This window comes from Scatophagus argus, chromosome 15 (genome assembly GCF_020382885.2).
Source record: "Scatophagus argus isolate fScaArg1 chromosome 15, fScaArg1.pri, whole genome shotgun sequence".
Taxonomy (NCBI): domain Eukaryota; kingdom Metazoa; phylum Chordata; class Actinopteri; family Scatophagidae; genus Scatophagus; species Scatophagus argus.
In genome coordinates, this window is record NC_058507.1 from 1,031,426 (window position 1) to 1,054,648 (window position 23,223).

At 46.1% G+C, this 23,223-nt stretch overlaps 1 protein-coding gene across 1 annotated transcript in view; it reads right to left on the reverse strand.

Moving 5' to 3' along the window:
• Positions 1 to 23,223, reverse strand: part of LOC124072110 (neuronal PAS domain-containing protein 3) — a 209,946-nt gene that overhangs the window by 46,076 nt on the left and 140,647 nt on the right. The window contains exon 6 of the mRNA XM_046413292.1: positions 18,758 to 18,847. Coding sequence (XP_046269248.1) covers positions 18,758 to 18,847 — 90 coding nt within the window. The remainder of the gene's footprint in view (positions 1 to 18,757; positions 18,848 to 23,223) is intronic.

A 23,223-nucleotide genomic window follows, 5' to 3' on the forward strand; every position in this document is an offset into this window, starting at 1 on the left:
ACTTCATCACATGGAGCAATGACCACCACCTGACGACCTGATCCAACCAGCAAGCCTGTGGCGGATGACAAGGCTTCAAATGTGGCTGTTCCTGCAGAGAAGCTGCAGATTGTGTGTGTGTGTGTGTGTGTGTGTGTGTGTGTGTGTGTGTGTACACATGTGTGTGTGCGTCTCCCTATCAGTTAGACAAGTCATTATTCTTGGCTGACAGCGCTCAGCTCCAGCTCCTCTGCCAGGTAATGAATTCTCCTCCAGATAAAGAAAATAAAAATCATCTTTAATTTCTCCGCCTTGCTGTTGTGTAAACTCTGATTCTTTATGCCTGGGTGCGTTGGATTCGCCGCCCCGTCGCTCCCTGCCTGCCCGCCGCCTCGCTCAGCCGGCCTTTTGGCGGAGAGAGATGGTGATGATGACGGCGAGGCAGACGCTCGGCTGCGGATGAAAGAACCGTCGTGGAGCATGACGGATAAACGGTGGACGCTGCAGACCTTTTGCACACATGCATGTTTGCCTTCATTACAGACAGAACAGAAGGAGTCTTAAAGTATCTGGTTTTAAAGGAACAGTTCACCCTAAAATGAAGATTCATTCGTAGCTTTTTGTTTTTTGACTATCAGGTTTGTTTTTCTTTTTTAATCCAATCGTGGATAAAATAAATGAATCTAAAAACGTTGGCTCTCATGGAGTAAAAAGTACAGTATTTGCCTCTAAAAAGTGATAAAGTGGGAGTCAAACCTATAGAGCACAGATCTAATATATAGTCTATTATAGATGTGATTTTAAGAGACGAGAGTGAAGAATCATATTATAACATTATGATCCAGGTGGGTTTTTTAACCAGCGAAGAAAAGCGCTGACAGGCTGAGTGAGATGGTGTGCTCGAGATCAGGGAGCGAAGCCTTTAACTGACGAGGGATCAGCACACACGCTCTGATTTACACCTGAGATGTCAAATAACACACACACACACAGGTCCCTGATGTGTGCTGCGTTGGTTTTATGTCCCATCTGCTCTCCCTCCCGACTGTCCCATTACTGTTAAACTACAGCTCGGCTCTACGGGTGCAGACGGGGGACAAAAAGGACGCTCTGACATCCTTCACTGGGGCAGCTGCAGCACTGACAGCAGCTACGGACAAACAGCTTTGAATCAAATTCAACAAATTTAACAGAAATAAAAACATTATAAAATAACATGTTCATGAGGTTTACGTTGTAGTCGATTTGAAATCATATAAAGATAATCCAACAAAAAACAAGTTGAAAAAACTTCATCATTAATTGATAATAACTATCTACATGTGTGTATTGTATATCTATAATATATAACATATAATAAGAGATTTTCAAATTGAAGAGATTGAAAGCGTACAAAGGAGGACGAGTGAGACAAGCTGTTCAGGTCCGTGAGCTGCTCTGCGGCTGAAAGAGGAAACTGCTGTGGGAACTTTTAAATCCACACAAACGTTTTGTCGGACTTCTCTCAGCTCTGCAGCTCCCCCTGATTTCACCCACTTCTTCTTCTCTTCACAGATTAAAGTTCGGGACTGGCGGGACTCTTCTGCAGCAACAGACGCCATGTCAGTCAAGTCTGTGTGACGAAGAAGGAGGAGGAGGAGGAGGAGGCAACTCCAACGCACTTCGTCCTCCTGTGTCCACGTTCATCCAGCGTCTCTGAGGAGGAACTCGTGATGACTGGACAAACATTTGGACATCATGTTTGTGCCGATTTGTGGGAGGAATAACAGCATTTTAGCAACTTGACTGCAGACGAGTCCGATGGCGGCGCAGACACCACGTACAGGAAGTGAAACCATCTGACGGCCATTTGAGTTTTCTGCGTTGTTTCTATTGTGGACTAACACAAAATTTCTCTGCAGCAAATGAGGATTTGTGCAGTAGCTGCTGAAAGTCGACTCAGTTCAGAGCACCAATGAGAGTCCAGTGATGTGATCATTAGTGCAGTCACACTTTCCTGTGACTGTGACCTTCACGTCTCTAGTTCTCATCACGTTGATGTTTCTTCAAGTGCTCATCTTTCTGGTCAGTTTGGTCTTGATTATTTGTGCTACAAAAAGGGGCTGAAATGTCATGAGTGACAGCTGAGCGCCGCTCCTGATTGGCTCAGATGGGTGTGTGGGCGGGAACTCGAAACTGCGGCTCAACCCCCTGATCTCTACCGCACAGACTCTGGCGCCAAATGACATCACCAGATCAAGATGGCCGCAATCGTATCAGGGAGATTTTGGCTTTTGTGCAGCAGAAGGAAGTGAAGACATGTCCGCCATCTTTATCTGTGTCGATGCTCTGCCTCCTGTTTCACTGTTCACCGTGAAGCAGCCAAACACAAAATAAACGTGAAATGCGGTGTTCTCATTGACAGTGAACGCGTCATCTACGAGTTTTAGGAAGACGTACGCACTCGAGGGGACAAACACGTTAATGTGCTGAGATACTATGGAAATGCTCACAGTGACCTGTGAGTGCGAAATGAAAGGCAAAGAGATGGAGGCAGGAAGAGGAGCCAGACGAATATGGAGGAGGAGAACAGAGGCATGATGGGAAAGCAGAGGAAGATATTTCACGACGACGATGATGGGGTCGCAAACGGGAAGTGCCGTGCATGCTGGAGGAGCGTCTGCATATGGAAGACCTGCTGCCCTCCATCATGCCAGAGCGACGCCTCAGACGTCACACATCACCGTGATGCGTTCAGGGCCCGTTTGAAAAAAGTTTCAGGTTTCATTTGAGGCCGAGAAACAAATCAGATTCCTGTTTGCTCTTTAATTTATTTTTTTTACCTGGTTATTCTACAGCTGTGAGTGTGTGACATTTCAAGAGACCTCTTTCCTATATCTGTGTGTGTGTGTGTGTGTGTGTGTTGTTTTCCATAAACACACACACACACATGTGCAGCGTTACAGTTAAGATGGTGGCCATTGAGAAACATGAGCTGTTTCTCTCCTGCTGTCTCTGCCCATGTGTTTCATTAAAAACACTATCGATCCACACTCACACACGCACACACACGCACACACACACACATGCACACTCACTCACACACACTCACACACACACAGTTAGCAAAAGGCCATGATAATCAGAAACAGAGTTACGTCACTCAGTTTTCAGACTCACCTGACATTTATCTTTAGTGACGAATCACTCATTACACCTGTCTGTGTGTGTTCACCTGTCTGCCAACCTACCTGTCTGCCTCTCTGGTTGTCTGTCTTTCCGTCTGTCTGCCTGTCTTTCGTCATTTCTTGCGTGTTTGTTTTTTGGGATGGTTTCTGCTGACTCTAATCTAACTCAGATTTAAATAAGCTCGTAGACTTTTATAATTCGAAAACATCTTAAATTTGTGAATTTGAAATGAGAGACAGATTCACACATGAAGTGAAGGAAATGTAAGAAAAATGTAGTCGGGGAAATGGGAAATGTAGTCAATTAATGAAGCCAAACGAGGCAGGTTGAGGGGAGGGAAATCGAAGCAAAACACCAGAGGACTGAATTAAAGTCACATTAAGGCGTCAGCTGCTATTATGAGGCAGCCGTTCAGAATGCAGAGAGGACGAGCGGCGGCTAAATAAGCATTACAATTAAACTGCGTTATCGCGAGTCCGGCCTGACAAAACCAACGGCGACGCGTTCAGCTAATCTTACTCTGATGGTGGATTCATTATAGATAGAAGTGAAGCTTAATGATATTTATGATTTAAATATGAGCCACTCGCTGACTTAGAATAAAATTGAGGTTTTTTTTTATTTATTATCACCTGAGAGACTCGAGTGTGGTTTAAATCACACAGGAGAAACAACTGAAAAACAGCTGCAACGCTAAAATTCAAAGACTTGATTTACTGGCAGGAATTCTTTAAATCATAGTAATAATCAATCACAATTAATACACACGTGAGGAATACAGTTAACTGAACAATGCTGCCTTCATGAATCTTCATGATTTCCCAGAAAACGGGAATCCGCTCAGGTCAGGTGAGTGTATCTCACAAACGACCTCCTTAACAGGGGACTCATGAGGCAGCAGGACTTCGGGATCCAGCAGGCCAGTTTACTGCTGCTGGTCTGTGAAACTGCCAGAACACACCTTTAAATCAGCTTTGACTGATCAGTCCTCTTTACGTTCATCTGGATTCCTCTGTTTTGTTTTTTTGAATGTCTTGTCAGTCTTTACATTTTAATTCACATTTTAATATTTAAATCTGAGGGCTCTTTGTCGTGTTTTAATGCATTATGCAGAGAGCTCTGAAAAGTACCTTGATCTGTGTATTCTGTTTTAATTTTTCTGATGCATTTGGGGTACGCAGGAGATGAAACACATCTTTTAAAACACACACACACACGGGTGCATAACACAGCTTTAAAACAGACCCATGTGCACAAATCCTTCGCTATAATCGCCTATCAATTCATCTGTTTTCTGCATTTAAGGAGCAGGTACTTTCATCACAATCCATAGGGGTTATAGAGCCTGCACGCACACACACGCGCGCGCACACACACACACACACACACACACACACACACACACACACACACACACACAGCCAGTGGTGGTCACATCGAGTTATGCTGACATGGCCCAGCATCTGCTCGGCGGCTCCAGAATGACACCGATTTGCACTTAAATGAGTGGATTTAAGTGGCGCGCCGCCATTACCACTCGGCCATATGTGATCCCAATGTCTTTATCCTGCATTACACTGAGGAGGATGAGAGGGAGATGAGAGGGGGAGGGGGAGAAGAAAGGAGGAATGACAAGAGATGGGGCAGAGGAGGCGAGAGAGATTAGGACAGACAGCAGCAGAAACAGAGAGAGAAGCTCAAAAAGACAGAAATGGATGTGTAATGAGAGAGAGAGAAGGAAGTGAGAGGAAGAAGACGTTAAAAGACAGACAGGAAACTGAGAGGGAGGATTAGACGAGCCCAAACACTGGAGAGCATCAGCTGTTAAACAAACACACAACAAGTCATTCGGAGCTTCTGCAGCCAAACTCGTCCTGACTCACGAGCCAAACCAGATGACAGCAGGGCAAACCCATGAGAAACATGAATCATTTCCACTCAGACAGGTCGCCTCAGGAGGATGAAGAAGAGATGGAAGTCTCCCTCACTCAGAGGCTTTGCACTTTTCAAATAAAAAGATTTTATGTAAATTCCTTGTACAGGTCATGTTAAACAGTTCCTGCAGTTGAAGAGCCTTTATTCACTTTGAGCCTCAAAACAAATTTCACCTCAACATCTTCCAGCAATGTAAACGTCCCGACTGCTGAAAACCAGGATCCTTTTCCCTCCGACACATAAAACCCTCAGAGTTTCTGCTCCCTAAATTAAAGTTACACACAGCAGTTCATTATTGTTTCCTGTTCAAATATCAGTTGTTTATTTGGTATGCATTTACTTCACTGAACAGTGGATGTTACAGTTTATGTGGAGCTAATTTCCTGCCAAACAAACAAAATGTGCTTTCCAGATGTCCTGCGATTCACAAACACAACGTGCAAATACAAAACAACAGGAACAAACACGACATGTTTCTAACACATCATCGTGCATCGGAAACAAAACCAGCAGCACGAACAACTACCTGTAGGGGGTGCTGTGTTCAGCCAGGAGGAGGAGTCGGTTGCTCCTCCTTCCTGTCACCAGGAGCCGACTGCTTTGGACGTAGCAGTGACGTCTCCAGCGGGGTCTGCTTTCCAAACACACATTATGGCTGAAGTGAGCACACGGTGCAAATCTCAACGCTTTCTTTTCTCAGATGTCGTAAAGTGACATGTGGGAGCCCCACAGAGGAGACTCCAGCAGCTCTCAGCCTCACTCACCCAGATCATGTGTGCTCGACCTCCCAGAATGTTTACACTGACTCACAGCGCCCCCTGCTGTTCTGGAGGACAAACCTCGTCCTTCCTTGTCCTCTTCTGTTTTACTTTTTCTTCACCTCGTTCCTTACGTAGCTGCTATCTCCCTCTCTTTTCTTCACTCCTCTTCTTCTCCTCCCTCTCTACTGATCTCAGTCCCTCCTTCCCTTTTTATCTCCTCCTCCTTCACACCCACATTTCCCCCATCTGATGTTTCTTCCTTCCTTCATGCTCTGCTTTGTTTCATATTTCCTTGAACTGCCTTCTACCTCTTGTCATCTTTTTACTTATCTCTTCTCATCTCCTTCTACTCACCCCATCCTTCCTCCTCTCCTCCTTGTACACGTGTCTCATCATTCACAACTTTCTCCCTGTGGCTGATCTCCCCTTTTCGTCTTTTCCCTCTAGCTCATCTCTTCCCTCCCTCTGTGCCTCCTTCTTCTCTTCCTCCTCCTCCTCGTCCTCTCCCTGACTAATCTCCCCCCACCTCCCCTTTTCTCCTCCTCCAGGTGTTTTGTGGGGATAAAGGATTGATGAAGCCATCAACTCTCTGCTCTTGACATTTACAAAAAACCCTCCAAGCACACGCCTCCCCTCCTCTACCCCCATCCTCCCTCCCTCTCTCTCTCTCTCTCTCTTTCGTTATCTCTCTGCGGAGGTACCTCGCTCGTCACTCGCCCGACCACATCATTAAGACCCAGTAATTAGGGCTCATTTGTAAAGCCAGTGTAAATAAAAGGTCCATAATAGTCGGGATATCACTCACACCGAGGCGTAAACTACGTGCGTGCGTGCATCTGTGTGTGTGCATGCGTGTGTGTGTGTGTGTGAAGGGACATTAGGAAATTAGCTCATTAGAGTGTAGGTGTGTGTGTGAGTTAGAAAAGTTGCTTGTGAAACAGAGAAAGTGTGTGTGTGATTTGTGAGAGGGAGAAAGAGGCAGACGTGTAGTTAGAAGACCTGAATTAATCACTGTTTGTGGGTGTGTGTGTGTGTGTGTGTGTGTGCGTGCGTGTGTGCGTGCGTGCGTGTGTGCGCATGTGTGTGCGTGCAAGCATTAGGAAATTAGCACATGTGTCATTAGCGAGCAAGAATATGGTGTCTGTGGAGTGAAAAGGTCTCCAATTTAATGTCTTTGTCTGAGGGGAAGACATCACATGCAGGTTAAGAAGCATTAAATTCAGTCCAGACTGAGTCAGTCCAGTCTGCACTGGAACCACAGCTTCATGGTTGTATGAGGCTCAAGTCTCCATCCTGAAGTAACACGTGTAGAGAAGATTGTGAAGAAATTTAATGAAAGACTATAAGTCCAGTTCTTGGTGAAGGGGAAGTTATCACTATATTTACATGTATGAAGAAGATTTAGAGCACTGACCCTCTCACTGTACTAAACTGAAGCCAAACTATCCCTGATGTGAGTGCTGCCATCTTGTTCTGCCATCTTGGAGTCTGTGCAGTAGCGATCGGGAGGTGGAGCCGCAGAATCGAGTTCCCGCCCACACGCCCGCCCGAGCCAATCAGGAGGATATTTGTGCATGGATCCTACACTTCCTCTAATGCAACTTGATCTTCTCACAGACAGCTGGAACCCCCCATTAAAAGTTCTTCACATCTACTCTTGTGTTTCTTGAATAAAAATCTTCAACAAGTTCCTCAATCTTCTAAAAGACCATAAAGTATCCATAAAGAAGCTCTGGAACCTCTCAACATCTTCCAAACACAGAGAAGCAAGCAATCTCTTCAAGGACCCACAAACTGTCGTCAAGGACACCTGGAGAAACACCAAGGACTCTCTTATCTTCCTGAAAGATGAAAACCTCTCATCCTTCTTACATACCTTCAAAACACTTAATAAGTCCTGTGAAACGTCCTTTTAAGACACTTGGAAGTGCCCACATGTGGACATTTGATCCTTCCTAAATACTTTAAATGCCTTCAAGGACACCTGGAACATCCATAAACTTTGTTAATTTAAAAGATTTATTCAAGTTTCAGGTGAACTTTGATCAGACAGCGATGCTCTCAAGGCGGACTGTCAGAAGGTCAGTTTCACTCTGAGCGCCGTCTGCGACTCTTACCTGCTGATCAATATGTTTTCCTATCGATCGGCTGCGCTGCCCGACTGGCGAGTGTCAATCAATTCGGGCTTGTCGATAAAAATGATCATTCGTTGATGTGTTTATTTGCATTTAATGATCTTAATTACCATTCCCACGGTGCGCACACACGCATCAACTCTCTGCTTCTTCATATTGAGGTCGACTTTTCTTTTTCAGCTCCTGCCTGTCCTCCTCCACCTCCTCCTCTCCTACTTAATAATCCAAAATGTCCAGAGTAAGACACGAAGAGGAGGGCTGAGTCTCCTTCAAAAGACATTACCCCACTTTTCTACGGTCATTTACCAAAGAAAAGTATAAGATGATTAATTCATTTCCCTGTTCACACCTGAGGGTTTGACTAACACCTGGAGCCATCAGTCCCATCCCATAAGGTGCAATGGAAACGTTGTTCTGTACTCCAGTGAGTAGTTCAAACCTCAGATCCGATTTGGCAGCAGGAGATGTTTCTGCTCCACTCAGCTGAGAGCCAGGAAGCTAACGTGACGCTAACAGATTCACAGTCAGTAACAAACAGTGACTCTAACCAGACAGGATGTTTGTCTCTGTCCAGCTGTGTTACTGTCCCAGAATCAGTCTTCAGTCTCTGGTCCATGTGGTCCATGTGGCTCAGCCTGAAGCACAGAGCTGAGCAGTGAATGGGATGTGAGAGGACCTTTGACAGCCTGCAGAGGAAGTGCAGAGAGGCAGCATAGCCTGCAGCAGCGTGTGTTACAGTCGCCCCCTTGTGGTGAGGATACTGCAGGACTGCACTCACTGTTTATACTCATTTTGTTTTTAACGTTATTTATTTCTAATGTTGAAGCTAGAACTACTGAGTGGATGTCCATTATCAGGAATCAAAGGAAACCCTGCAGCCAATCAGAATCCACCACAAACTACTGATGAATTATGTGTAAGACCTCGCTTTACATTCTGTGTTACAAACAGTTGATTTAGAATTATCTTATGGACACTTACAGAGTGTGGGAGCCATACTGAGGAAAACATATGAAGACTGTAATTCATATGCAACATGGACAACTTGCTGCAATTCTACTGTCAGAAGTTAGGAGGTTGTTGAGGGAGTTAACAGCCTGGTTGTTGTAGAATACGGTCATGCAGAGTAAGATATTAATAAGTGCTTTATAATGACTAATAAAGAGCCACTGATACGACTGATATGCATGCTAATAAGCAGCTAGATGAAGGTTACTGTGTGTTACCATGTAAACGTCGAGACATGCAGTTAAAACACATCACCTCTGATCAGAAACACACACACAAACACACACACACACACACACAGTTTTCTCACACTTCAATAAAACATGCATCAATTTTGGTCTGAGACGACGACGCTGATCTCTTTACAGCTTCCACAGCATCAAAGTAACAGCCGGCTGTAAATCTGAACCCGAGGGCGAGGAGGGGGAGAGGAGAGGAGAGGAGGAGAGGAGAGGAGGAGGGGAGGAGAGGAGGAGAGGAGAGGAGGAGGAGAGGAGAGGAGAGGAGAGAGGAGGAGAGGAGAGGAGGGAAGGAGAGGAGAGGAGGAGAGGAGAGGAGGGAAGGAGAGGAGAGGAGGAGAGGAGAGGAGAGGAGGGAAGGAGAGGAGAGGAGAGGAGGAGAGGAGAGGAGGAGAGGAGAGGAGGGAAGGAGAGGAGGAGAGGAGAGGAGGGAAGGAGAGGAGGAGAGGAGAGGAGAGGAGAGGAGGGGGGGAGGAGAGGAGAGGAGGAGGGGAGGAGAGGAGAGGAGGAGAGGAGGGGAGGAGAGGAGAGGAGAGGAGAGGAGGAGGGGAGGAGAGGAGAGGAGAGAGGAGAGGAGAAGAGGAGAGGAGGGGAGGAGAGGAGAGGAGAGGAGAGGGGAGGAGAGGGGAGAGGAGAGGAGGCAGGAGAGGAGCTCTCACACATCCAAAAAAAGTTGTTGACATTTTAAATACAAGCTGTTATTTTCAAACGACTAAATGTCAACTCAGGAGCTCCGTTCAAAACACAAAACACAGTTTTTCATCGGACTCCGACCTGGACGGGAAAGAGCAACAACCAAAAACCTCAAAGACCCGGAGACCAAACTGCAGCGGCGCCTCGTCCAGTCGGACTGTTTTCACAGAACCAAAGGGCTCGTAGCTGAGAGCCACAGACAGGAAGTCAGGAAGTACGAGAGACGCACTGACACGTTGACTGACAAGAAGTAAACATTTAGACAATAGTTTGGACGGATGAATCAAGTGTGTGTCTTTCATGTGACCACTGAGAGAGAGAGACTGAAATGTAAAAGAAGATCCAGTTTGGTGTCAGTTTGGTGATTGGATCTCAAGATCCAAATGAGTCACCAGGCTTGAGACAATCAAACTAAGACTGCAAGTCAAATAAACTGAAGAAAATATGTTGTGACCCTTCTGCTCTGAATGATGTTTTCATCTGAGAGCCACCGACTCGTCGCCGTACACTCAACCACCTGAAACCTCAAGCTGTTGATGTGAAGCCTTTGAGCTGCGGCGTCGGCATCCTTCCAGAGGTCGGCGTTACCTGCCTCACCTTCAGGTCCTCTGGGGGAACGTGATGCCAAACAAGCGTCTGAATCTCGACGTGCTGGAGCCTTTAAACGCCGTGAGGCTGAACGGAGCGAGCGGCGAGCGGGTCAGAACCCCAGACTCACCTTCCACCGTCGCTCACGCCTCTTATGCATGAAAAGAAGAACAGGTCGAGTGTGTGTGAAGCTGAATAACCAGCTGAGTGTGTGTGTGTGTGTGTGTGCGTCCTTCAGCAGGTCCCTGTTTCACCTCCTGCAGTCTGTCTGTCTGTCTGTAATGTATGAAAGTGTCTCCTCTGACTTTAAATCCTCGCCGTGCAGAAAGAGCTTCACCTCTGACTTCACGCTGCAGCTCGCTGTGCAGCTTCATCCATTTCAATGGCAGCCGTCTATAAAGCCCTGCGTCTAGACTCCACACACACACACACACACACTCAGCACATACATATGGATGAACACACGAACCAGGGATCTATACGCACACACACTCAAAGTCTACATGCAGGAGTGAAGACAGAAGCAGGTTTAAATGGGCTTCAGCTGCCATCATCACAACATTTTAAAACTGAAAACATTCACACCAGTTTAATCGGATTATTTCACTTTATGTCACAAATGAAATTATTGAGTATTAATAATAATGTAATCCTTTCTGGATTACATTAATAATTATGGTAACAACTTCATATGTGTCATCCCAACATTTCAGCAACATGTTTATAATGTCACGATGACATCATCAGTGACATAATGTGTGTGTCTCGGACCCATGAGTGTCTTTATCAGTGTCCATGTGCTGGTTTTTGTCTTCATCAGTGTCTGGGTCGGTTGGTCGATGTGTGTGTGCGTGTGTGTGTGTGTATGCTCATACGGACGTGTGTGTCTCAGCTGTGTTTTTCAGAGGACACTAATAGTGTGTGTGTGTTTAATGTGCAGTGTGTTAGGATGACAGGAATAAAAAATGATCAAAATCCAGTCCTGTCAATATCGTGACATCCAGCTGCTGGTCATCCAGCAGACCTGACGATCAGGTTCTCTGGATTAAATCAGTTCTGGATCTGAAGTCCTGCAGCTGCTCTGCCTGAACTCTCAGTGGTTTACACGTCTACACTGATGCTCAGGTTTCTCTACCTGTTGCTGAAGTGTAGCAGGCTCATGTGAACGCAGCCTCTGAGACGAACTGAGGCCAGTCTGAGCTCAGGGAACCCAGTGCCGAGGTGGTTTACAGGGTCCCCTGACGGGCAGAGAGCTTTGATGTTACGTGTTGTAGCTGCTGTCTGCTTGCTAAGCCACAAAGCAGCTGATGTCAGCACCAGCATGCCAGGGGCCAAAGCAAGCAAGAAAACCACCTTGGTACTGGACCAGGTCGGGTGTTCGCCTGTCGTCAGATCCTTTTGATTTGTTCATCTTTTTGTTTCCCACCTTTCTCACAGTCGGCTAGCTGGACATCCCGCTGCATGACGTGGTGGCACAAAGCACATACAGCGCTAATGCTGTCAGCGCCAAGCAAAGTCAAAAGTTCAACAAATGTTTTCCAGAAACTGAAACCAAAAACACAACCTTTCTCTGACCCTTAACCAAAACACACTCTATAGACAAAAGTATTGGGCCACCTGCCCATCACACCAACAGGGTCTTTAATGACGTCTCATTGTAAACACTCAGACAGCTTTGCAGCTCTAACAGCTTCCACTCTTCTGTGAAGGCTTTCCACAACATGTTGGAGTGTTCCTGTGGGAACCACTGAGTGCAAATCCTGAAAAATCAGCCCCATAAAGAGGTCTGTCCCAATACTTTTGTCTATATAGTGTGGTTTTTATTTCCTTAACCTAAACACAGATGGGGGAGGTTTGCTTCCTCGACTGACGTATTTGCTGCTGATTGTGACTGTGCTCACAGGTAACTTCACAGGTGACTTTAACGTTTGGTCGGGACTAAAACAAAAACTGTAGTTTAAATCGTTTTCTCTTCTCTGACAAATCAGTCTCTGCTGAAACACTCGAACACCACAGGACAGGACAGGGACTCGTCTTATTGTTAGCACTTGTATCTATTGTGCGTTTCAATGCGAGTCCGCCCGGCTGTCCGCACCACATCCCATCATCCCCCTGGTGCGTCGCCACGGCGATCTGTCAGAACAAAAGGCGGAGGAAACTCTTTGAGGCCAGATAACCTCGTACAACTTCCTGTCAGCATGCTAATACAGCTCCTTTCACAGAGGACGACACACACACGCACATGTACGCACACACACACACACACTCTTCATCTTTTGTTAAGACAAAAAAAATCAGCAATTGAGACTTGGTGGCTTCATTCCCGTTTCCTTTTTTCCTCTCTTCTTCTCCCCCTTTTCTCCTTCTTCCATCCTCCCTTTTCTCGCTCCCTTTGTCACCCAATCCCTCCCTCCCTCCCTCCCTCTCTCTCGTTCTTCCCTGTCCTTTTATTTCTCCTTCCCTATCTCTCCATCGGCTGTCACTTTCCTGTGCTTCTTTGTCTTTATTTCCCCTCTTCTTCCTCCTCTTCCTCCTGTTCTTCCTCCTCTATCCCCTACATCTCATGTTGAGCTTATCCTCCCCCTCTCACCCCCATTTCTTTCTTCACTCTTTTACTCTCCCCCTCCTCTTTCTCTCCTTCCACTCACTTCTGATCTTTGACTCTTGAAATCTCTCGTTGTCCATGAACTACTCTTCTTCACTGTCGTGTTCGCTCTCACCTTTTCTTTTTCCTCTCTTGCATTTCCTCTTTCATTCATTCTTTTATTCCTCTATTTCTGTCTCTCATCCCTCCATCCAACTTAAATTCATTTTCACACTTCTCTCGAGCTTCACTCGTTCTCCACCACTCCCTCTTTCCATCCATTCACCTTTTAGCAGCACACACACACCACCTATTAGAGTTATTATAGATATTATATTGTCAGAACTACATAGCAGCTCTGGAGTCAGCCATATCAATTATGAATGAAACAGTGTGTGTGTGTGTGAGTTCACCAGGGTGGCTCAATTAACTGTGACCTTCCTCCTGTCCCCACCCCTCCTCCTCCTCCCCATCATCATCATCCTCACCCCGGCTCCTCCCTTCTCCATCTCCCAGAATGCCCCTCTTTGACCTCATGCAAATGGCCGACCTCCCGTTTCAGAAATGCACAGCAGAGAAAAGAGAGAGAGGAGAGAAAGACAGAAGAGGAGGAAAAAAGGTCAAGAAGAAAGTGAGTATAGAAATTAGAAAATAAAATAAACAAATAAATAAAATGGAAGTGAAAGTGGAAGTAAAAATAAAACAAATTAAAATAATATGATAAAAGGGATTACGGTGCTGAGTTCCTGCCCACACACCCATCTGAGCCAATCAGGAGCAGCGCTCAGCTGTCAATCATGGTTTTGCAGACCATTTTACATCATAACATCAAATAACTAATTAAAACCAAACTGATCAAATAAACAAACACTTGAACAAATGTCAACGTGGTAAGAACTACCTAAAATGACAAAATAAATTTGATGTATATTTTGACTTTTTAGTTTGGCTCATGTCCCATCTGCTAACATGGAGGGGGAGGAGCTTAGCTGTACTGCAGCCAGCCACCAGGGGGCGTCCAGATGTTTGAGCTCTCTATTTGTGTCAAGTCAATGGCCTCAACAGAACCATAAAAGAAGGACATGAGGACATTTTAGTCATTTCACACAGACGTCCAGTCTTTATGTCTCCGTGTTCTGTAGCATCAACAGAATCTGACTGAGCTCCCTGATTTAGTTGTATGACGATACTCTTTAGGGGACAGGGTTGAACCTGCACACACAACACACAAACTCGTTTCTCAAGCTAATGAGGACATCAGTGTTTCCACAGGGCAGACAAAAGGGGAAAACCAGTGGAGGCAGAAAGACATCTTAAGGTTTTATGGACATCGATGTGGACATCAAGAGACCAGAGGAAGGAAGCAGCCAACAGTCTGCTGGAGCTGCTTAATGCTAATTCATTCAATGTTCCCCTGCAGACCAGCAGCAGCCCACTGGGAATACTGGGAGGAGTGTGTGTGTGTGTGAGTGTGTGTGGGTGTGTGTGTGTGAGTGTGTGTGAGTGTGTGTGGGGGTGTGTGTGTGTGTGTCATTGCCAGGCCTCTCTGAGGGAATGTGGAGTGAAAGGGAGCAGAGATCAGCCTCTGCCTCGCTTTCCAATGACCCTGTGTGTGTGTGTGTGTCAGCAGGTCTGAACACTGGAGAGGCTCTTTAAATGACAAAGAGAGAAACAAATCGCTTCACACACCTCTGACACACACACACACACACACACACACACACACCAGTCATCAGGCGGCAGGCCAACACAATGCAGTGAACAATGGCAGAAGCAGAGAGAGAGAGGCTGGTCTGGCTGGTGTCGATCGCCCAGCGTGGATCAGAATGGACTACGGATTCACATCCAACCCAGACTGTGACCGAGGACATGACCCATCCTGTCGCTGATCTCTGAGATTCTCTCAGGTCACGCATCATTAGCACACACACACACACACACGTTTACATTTGAATCGTGGGTTATTGATTACTCAGAGCAGGTTCAGCGTGTCCACACCCACAGCACGAGAGCTCTGGCTCTGACTCTGCATCCAGGCTCGCAAAGTTTTCTTCTCAGATATGACAACATTTTTGTTCTCACAGTGTGCACCTGTGTGCATGCAGTGTGTGTGTGTGTGTGTGTGTGTGTGTGTGTGTGCACGCTCTCCCATGCCGCTGCATATGCCGGCCTGGCATGAAGTGGAGCTGGCTGCTGACCATATTTGGGCGTAACGGGCGAGAATCCAGCAGACTAATTTGGGTCTGGCCGAGAGGACGCTGTTATTATTTTCCTCTGGACCATCAGGCAGAGGACACACAGCCATCTGCTACGCACGCACACACACACACACACACACACACACACACACACACATCTCAATTAGATCACTAAGAGGGCAGCTGCAAGCGTTGCGTGGTGTCATAAACATGCACAAACACACAAAAACATTCATATGCAGTCTACATAAACAGGCACCCACACACACACACACACACACACACACACACACACACACAGTGCTGTGCTGTTGGATCAGCAGGACGTTGCAGATCCTCCTGCTGTCGGCCTCCACAGAGAGCGACAGGATGCTTTCACCCACCTGTTTAAAATCCACAGCAACACAAAGCAAACAGCTGACTTAAACCTGTCCACCCTCTGAAGACAAAGACATTACAGGAGACCACGTGTGAAATGAAGGAGTCTGAACATACAAGACGGAAACAAACGGAAAAGATGAGAGTTGCTGTGTCGATGAGGGAAATTAAAGTTTTCTGTGAAACACCGACAGAAGGAAAACGACTTCATCTTCTTCTGCAGCAGCAGAGGATATGATGTCACAATGATGTCACAGCTCTTTTCATGAATACGGTGAATAAGTAAGCGACTCTCAGGATGTCAGTCATGTGAACTTCTCTCATGATGACAATGCACTCAGATTTTATTTTGTTTTTTGGTTGGTCTTATAACATAAGATAAGATGAACTTTATTGATCCCACAGAGGGGAAAGTCACTTGTCCTGGCAGCTCGCAAGAACAGAAGAAGAGTGCAAAAAAGTGTGCAAAAACAGTTACAGAAAATATAGAGATAATAAATGAACAATTTACAAGTAAACACAGTGCAGTATACAGCTGTATACAAGTCCTCACACAGGAGGAAAAAGAGGAGTGTACAGTCTAACAGTGGGAGTGAAGTCTAAATGTTTTGCATTCACCGACTGTCTTGATATTTTGGTATTTTAACTGAAAAAGTTTTGATCAAACTGTGTTCCGCCCTCAGCAACAAACTGCAGCTCGTCAACTTTTAACTGCCAAGAATTAAAATTCAAAAAACGGAGAGAAAAGAGCGTGTTGGACTTTAACTTTACTCAGCGGCCATGTTTAATTACAGCTCCGCTCTTTGTTAATGACTCTATTAACGGCCTGTTTGATTGGCCGGCCACGTCCGCCGTCTCCCCGACGAGACGGCAAAGAAACGAGTTACACCGGCAAATCCTCTTTACACATAAATCTGCCTGAAGATTGTTTCAGCGCCGGCCACCGAGCGAGAAAATTCATAACCTCGTCAATTTGTCAAAAGGCTTAAAAAAATCCCCTCACCTCCCCGTCACCCAACCATTTTTCCTGCACGCCACGATCTAATTAAAGTTGAAAAATAATTAGCGATATATTTTCCTTCCTTTAAAAAAAGGCTGAAGAGAGGGAAGGGCAGTGATTAAAGGAGGAGAGGAGGAAGGAAGAGCAATTAAGAGGATGGAGGTTGACGAACTCTGTGTACACATGTAGGATTACAGGATGAGGCTCATTCAAGGCAAAGACAAGCTCGATCTCTCTCTCTCTCTCCCTCTCTTACTTCTTCTTCTTCTTTTTTTTTAATCGTGCCACTTCTTCAGCAGCTGATAAAAGCAGAGAGAACAAGATAACCAGCTCAGCGGAGCCGGCAGGAAAGCTTAGGGGACACAATTTGACAATTAATCAATTATTTGATAGAAATCATCAATCAATCTTGTTGGGGGAATTAATCCAGGAGGGAGGGGGGCAGAGGACAGAGAGAGAGATGGGGGAGGAGGGGGTGAGGCCTTCCCCTTTAATTTGGTAAACCGATTGGCCTCTCTCCCTCGTCCCCATATCCGAGAGCTTCCCATATCTAATGTATGGAGACGAGGAGTCCACATGAAGCTAACGGACATCCAGACCGCACACAGAGACCGTACAAACAAGCTGCTTCGTCGCCAAATGATCACAACGTTAAGCTGCTCTTTCAGTGCCCACTCGCTGAACCCCAAAACTTCAGACGGGGCGACAAGAGCCACCTCCAAGGCCGGAGCGGATATGAGCCAAGAGGGAACCAAGGAAGTATTGTGTGAGAAATTCAAGGAACGACGGGCGGCGACTGGACCAGAACACCTCACATATCAAACGCGATTCGAAGTGATCCAGACTTAGACAGACCAGGTCCACCATCGGCTCCGTGGTCTGAATGTGTCCACACTTTAAGGGAATCATAAAAACACCTTCAAACACACAAGCTGCAGGTGGACAACAGGTGAACACGACGTGACCTGCTCTTATGATTCTGATAACGTGCAGCCTCCCTGCTAACATGAACTCACAAACAGCTCCTGGTTAAAACAGCCGCTGACTTTTGGTCAGAAAGCAGACATGAGGCTCAGCCTGCAGAGTCTGCGAGGCAGGCACCAGGTTTCCACCGGCAGCAAAGGAAGCCACCATGTTTCACAGGTGAGATGCTGTGAATAAACATCCAGGTTCAAAGTGTGAACAAAGTTTGCTTTTCTTGCTTTCTAGTTAATCCACTGAGCACAAACTGTAATGTTGGAGTGCATCACTGGCTGCAGACAGGAGATGTTGTCTGCCGTGTTACTGTTGTGCTGCGATGCATTCAAACACTGTGGGAATCTCCGAGATGCGACTCTCGGCTGAATAACAGCAACCGCAGACCCTCTGAATTCTCTGACCTCTTAATGATGACAACAAGATGTGTGAAAGCAGTTCATCAGCTCCTCAGATGTGCAGGAACAATACAGGACTATGAGATAATAATCATGAGGTAAACAGGGAAGTGTGACGGTCTGAATCACACACACACACACACACACAAGCGCACGCACGCAGCTTGTCAATACCAACTTATTAGCGCCTCCAAGGTCGATGTGTCGACCTTCGGGATGGACGCCTGTCTCTATTAACAGGAACTGGTGGAGAGTGAACCAATTGAGACACAGAACTCGTTACCAAGCTGACAAAGTACAATGAAGTGTCGCCGACACACACACACGCACGCACACACACACACACAGCAATAAAATATGCGTCGTCGCTCGCTGCACAAATCAACAACCGTCTGACGAGCTGATGAGATTTGAAATGAGCCTTAATTTGTTGGGAATTGTCTTTGGTAATGATGGGAGAAAGAGGGATGGAAAGAGAGACAGACAGACAGACAGACAGACAGACAGAGGAGGCAGACAGACAGACAGACAGACAGACAGACAGAGGAGGCAGACAGACAGGAGAGACAGACGGAGAAATAAAAGAGAAAGATGGACAGACTGGAGAATTTGCAAGAACCAGAATTCGGTGTGTGATCTGTGAGAGGCTTCATTTCTACATTTGATAAGATTAATACAGTGATGGACAGACGGACAGGCAGACAGCTGTGTGACTTACCTGCGACAGTCCCAGGTAGATGGACACGGTCTCAGAGATGTAGAGGAAGCGTCCCTCCTTGTTTAGTGCAAATACAAACCCGTCCAGAGACTGAAAGCAAAGACAGAAACAACAAAAGACGTCAGCTTCTGATTCACTTCAGGGAGCCTTAGAGAAGACAAGCGTCTTCACACAGTTGGACTCATCTCTGCTCTGTCCAAGTGTGGACACAACTGGGAGACTGTGGATCTGTACTGGACTCACACACCTGGATGCCTGCACATGCACAGTAGAGCCTATTTCAGAATCAGAATCAGTTTCACTGCCACGCATGTTCACGCATACAAGGCGAACACAAAATATGAATTTAGATTTAGAGTTGGAATTACAATATTTACAATAAGAAAAGCAAAGTTAATCTCTACCAAAATATTAAAGAGCATGCATGGTGAAATGACTGGAATGTTAAATAATAAGCTGCACAGTTAGAGCATAACATGATCCTGCAGTGTTCACAGTACTGAGCGTCAGTGAAACACTTGAACAGATTTACTTTGTGCTGAATGCAGAGGTTATGACTCATGTCTGCAAGGGAAAACGCGCTCTGAGGTGTCCGTCATCAGGCATTAATGACACCCGTCTCAGCGGGCGATGTGACACAACACGGCGCTGCCACCTGGCTGCCGGGGGTTTAAACGCAGCACCAAACGAACCACAGCCACAAATCTGTGCTTTTAAGCTAATCTACAAGACAAGTTTAAAATAAAGTAAGTAAACTGAGACCTCAGCCAGTCACACACCAACATAACAACAGCAACCCTCAATAACATGTAGAGAACTGCATTGTGGGATTGTTAGCAGAACACACAAGCTGGCGGATCTCTTCAGTACTACTGCAGTACTACACAGGAGGTCTGGGTCAGACATCAGATACATGGAAATATGAGTCTCACACACACACACACACAGCCAGGTGTGTCTAATGGTGTATTTATGTGAAGATCACGGCGGAACACTCGACTTCAGCAGCAAATCACACACACACACACACACACACACACAGATCTGAGTGTGTCTAATGTTGTCGTTATGTGAAGACCATGGCAGGACACTCCACCGCTTGAGCGCAATACACAGATTCAAACACACACACACACACACACACACACACACACACACAGACAGACAAAGGCATTAATACTCCTGAGGTCAGGCAGGTTAATTATGTGTGGTTCCCGACTGTTGCTGCTGATACACCAGATTTGTGTGTGTGTGTGTGTGTGTGTGTTAAATCCACTCTGAGTGTATATGAATGACTGTATCTCTGTATAATATTAATTGCATCTGTGCATGTGAGACAGAGAGTCAGAGACATAAAATGGACGGCAAATAGCAACAGGACGGAGAAAAATAAAGTCAATATTATAACGTTTTAATGTCATTGTGTTTATTAATACGGATGATCAGAGAAATAAATTAAAAAGCATTTAATGTTTGATTCTTTCTTCCTCTGTGTCCTGTTCCAAACATTCACATTTTTGATCTTTAACCTTTAAACTGATATATGATCCTGACGTGTGTGTGTGTGTGTGTGTGTGTGTGTGTGTGTGTGTGTGTGTGTGTGTGTGTGTGCTCCTCTGACAGTGTCCGTTAACTCTGCCCTCCTTGCTAACGAGATGCTAATGAGATGTTAATCGTCAACGAGCCTCATCAATGTCCATCCGTGCTGGGCTCCTCATTAACACACACCCTGACTCATCCTGTGTGTGTGTGTGTGTGTGTGTGTGTGTGGGTCTGTTGCCAAGTTCTGGTGCAGGCTGCTGCTCTTCACATCTTCGTCCTCTAACAGCTCACTTATCCTCAGATGACATTTAAACCATTTAAGCGTGTTATAACATAGGACATGGGTGTGTGTGTGTGTGTGTGTGAGTGTGTGTGTGTGTAAGCCACACTTGACGGACGTATCGTACACGATGATGACGACTCCGGTGATGATGATGATGGTGATGATGATGTGTTGTGATTTAACGTCTCTTTACACAAGGGGCTGCCATCCACGTTTATGTTCGCTCACTCGGTGAGACAGAGCGACAGTCACGGTGGACAGCAGCTGTCCTCACTCTGAGTGTCCACTGGAGTCAGGGACTCGCTGCGGCTGACCAATCATAGCTCCTGTTGTGTCCATGTGGCTCTGCTGTCGCCGCAGTCCTGATGTGTGAGAGGCAGCGGATCGAGCCGTTGTGAGGCAAAGGCCGGGGGTGGCCTTCATTTGAAACTTAAAGGCACACCATTAAAGGGACAGTCCACCACAAACCAAGACTACAGATTTCTCCTCTTGTTGGAGTGCTTCCTGTTTCTGCATCCAGATAGTTCCGGTGTGAGCCGCAGAGTCGGAGATATCAGCTGTAAAGACGTCTGCCTTCTCTTCAATATAATTGACAATATAATGACACTTCACTTCTGGTGTTCAAAGCACCGAACTATTTTCTGTCTGTCACCACGCAGAAGGACACGTGTCTCTTCTCATGGACCCGAGGCTCACGCTCCTGACAGGACAGGATGTTAACATTAATGTGGTCCTCCACAGCTGACTGTTAGCTTAGTTAGCTAGCCTAACTTCCTCTCTGCTGTCTCTGCCAGGAAGGCACTGAGGGTCAGTGCAGAGTGGGAGGATTCAGAGAAAACCACCTGATGTTAACCAACCTTCCATTTTCTGGTGTTCTTTCTCTGTTTTCCATGCCGGAGGCTGATGACACAAGCGCTAAGCCTCTGCTGGTCATGGATTACGTCTTGGCCTTTTAAAGTCACACAACATGACGGTGGAAACGGCCAAGATGTGCAGATAATCACAATCTGCGTTTTTCTTTTCCTGTTTTATCATCTGCTCTGATTGAGGTCCAGGTTTAGCAACAAGCAGCTCCAGGTGAAGGAAAGCAAATCTGCCCGTTTCAGAGGGATTAAAACGGATTAATTAGAACTGGAAGGCGAGTTGAAAGGTGGAAGAGAGAGAGTGTGTGTGTGTGTGTGTGTGTAAACTATGCTGATATGACGCTGATGTAAACACACACACAGACACAGACGTGCTGTAAACAAACATAACCTTGCTGACTGCTTCGTTAAATCCCAGGTTGCCTTCCAGAGGTTAAACTGGCCTCAGATTATTAGCAGCAGCTCACAGCAGATCTCCTCTCTGCCTTCCTTTGATTCACACCTGGAATTATGTACGAGGTCGGCAGGGTCTCGAAAGGTCGGCGAAAGGTCGGATGATGCAGGAAGGTCGGCGTAACACTCGGAGGCAACGAAACGGGTAAACTTATAGCTCGAGTCTGTTTGGTTAAACCAGAAGAAACCAGACAAACTCAGAGTGCGACTCCAAAAAACAAACCCAACGCACATCAACAGGAACAGGAAACCAGTAGATCCACTATCAGCTGACCTCAGCCCGGCAGCTCGCAGATTGTTTTTCAGGCCCTTTGTTGTTTTCACTTGTATTTGCATATTAATAACTCACACACACACGCAGTTAATCATCTGTGTGTGTGCAGAAATGTGTGACCAAGTGACCAAATGTTTGAATGTATCACCACGTGTGTGTGTGTGTGTGTGTGTGTGTGTGTGTGTGTGTGCATGCATATGCGTGTGCCTGAGTGCCGTCCTTGGTCTGTCTGCCACACACACACACACACACACACACACGTGGTGGATGGACGCAGCAAAAGTCATGCACCAACACACGCACACACACACACACACACAGAGTCTCTATCTCTTCTCTTCTGTCTGTCTAAAACACACCCACAGATATACAAACACACACCCTGTGGCGGCATCCTCTCACTGTGTGTGTGTGTGTGTGTGTCTTTATGAAATCACAGAGGGTCTGACCGCCTCATAGTAATTATGCTAATTGCCTGGATGCCCTTGCCTTTATTTATGCGCGGCTGCTAAGATAAATAAAAGGAAATTGCTTTGGATCTAACTGTATTCATTTCAGCATGCTAACTAGAACGCTAACGCTGCTCTCTGCGTCAGTGTGTGTGTGTGTGTGTGTGTGTGTGTGTGTGTGTGTGAAGCAAGCGGGTGGAAGGGGGAGCGTGAGGCACAGATTTGTTTACCCTTCACAAATTCTGCAGGTAATTGCAATTTTGATTGGACATTTATTTATTTTATTCTGTGTGTGTGTGTGTGTGAACGGATTGTATCGGTGTGTGTGTGTGTGTGTGTGTGTGGCTGTGAGGTGGAGGGTTAGTGTGTGTGTGTTGCTTCCTGTCTCTCATAATGAAATGTTTTGTTCTATTAAGCAGAATCAAACTGTTTCACAGACTGCAGTGAAATCCAAACTTCAAACACAGTTCGTCTAACCGAGAGCAGTGACCTCTCCTGCAGCGCCCCCCTCAGGACACACGGGCCTGAGTACACACTCTGAAGGTACTCCATAAAGAACACACGCACATACACATGCACACGCACACACACAAATGTCTAAA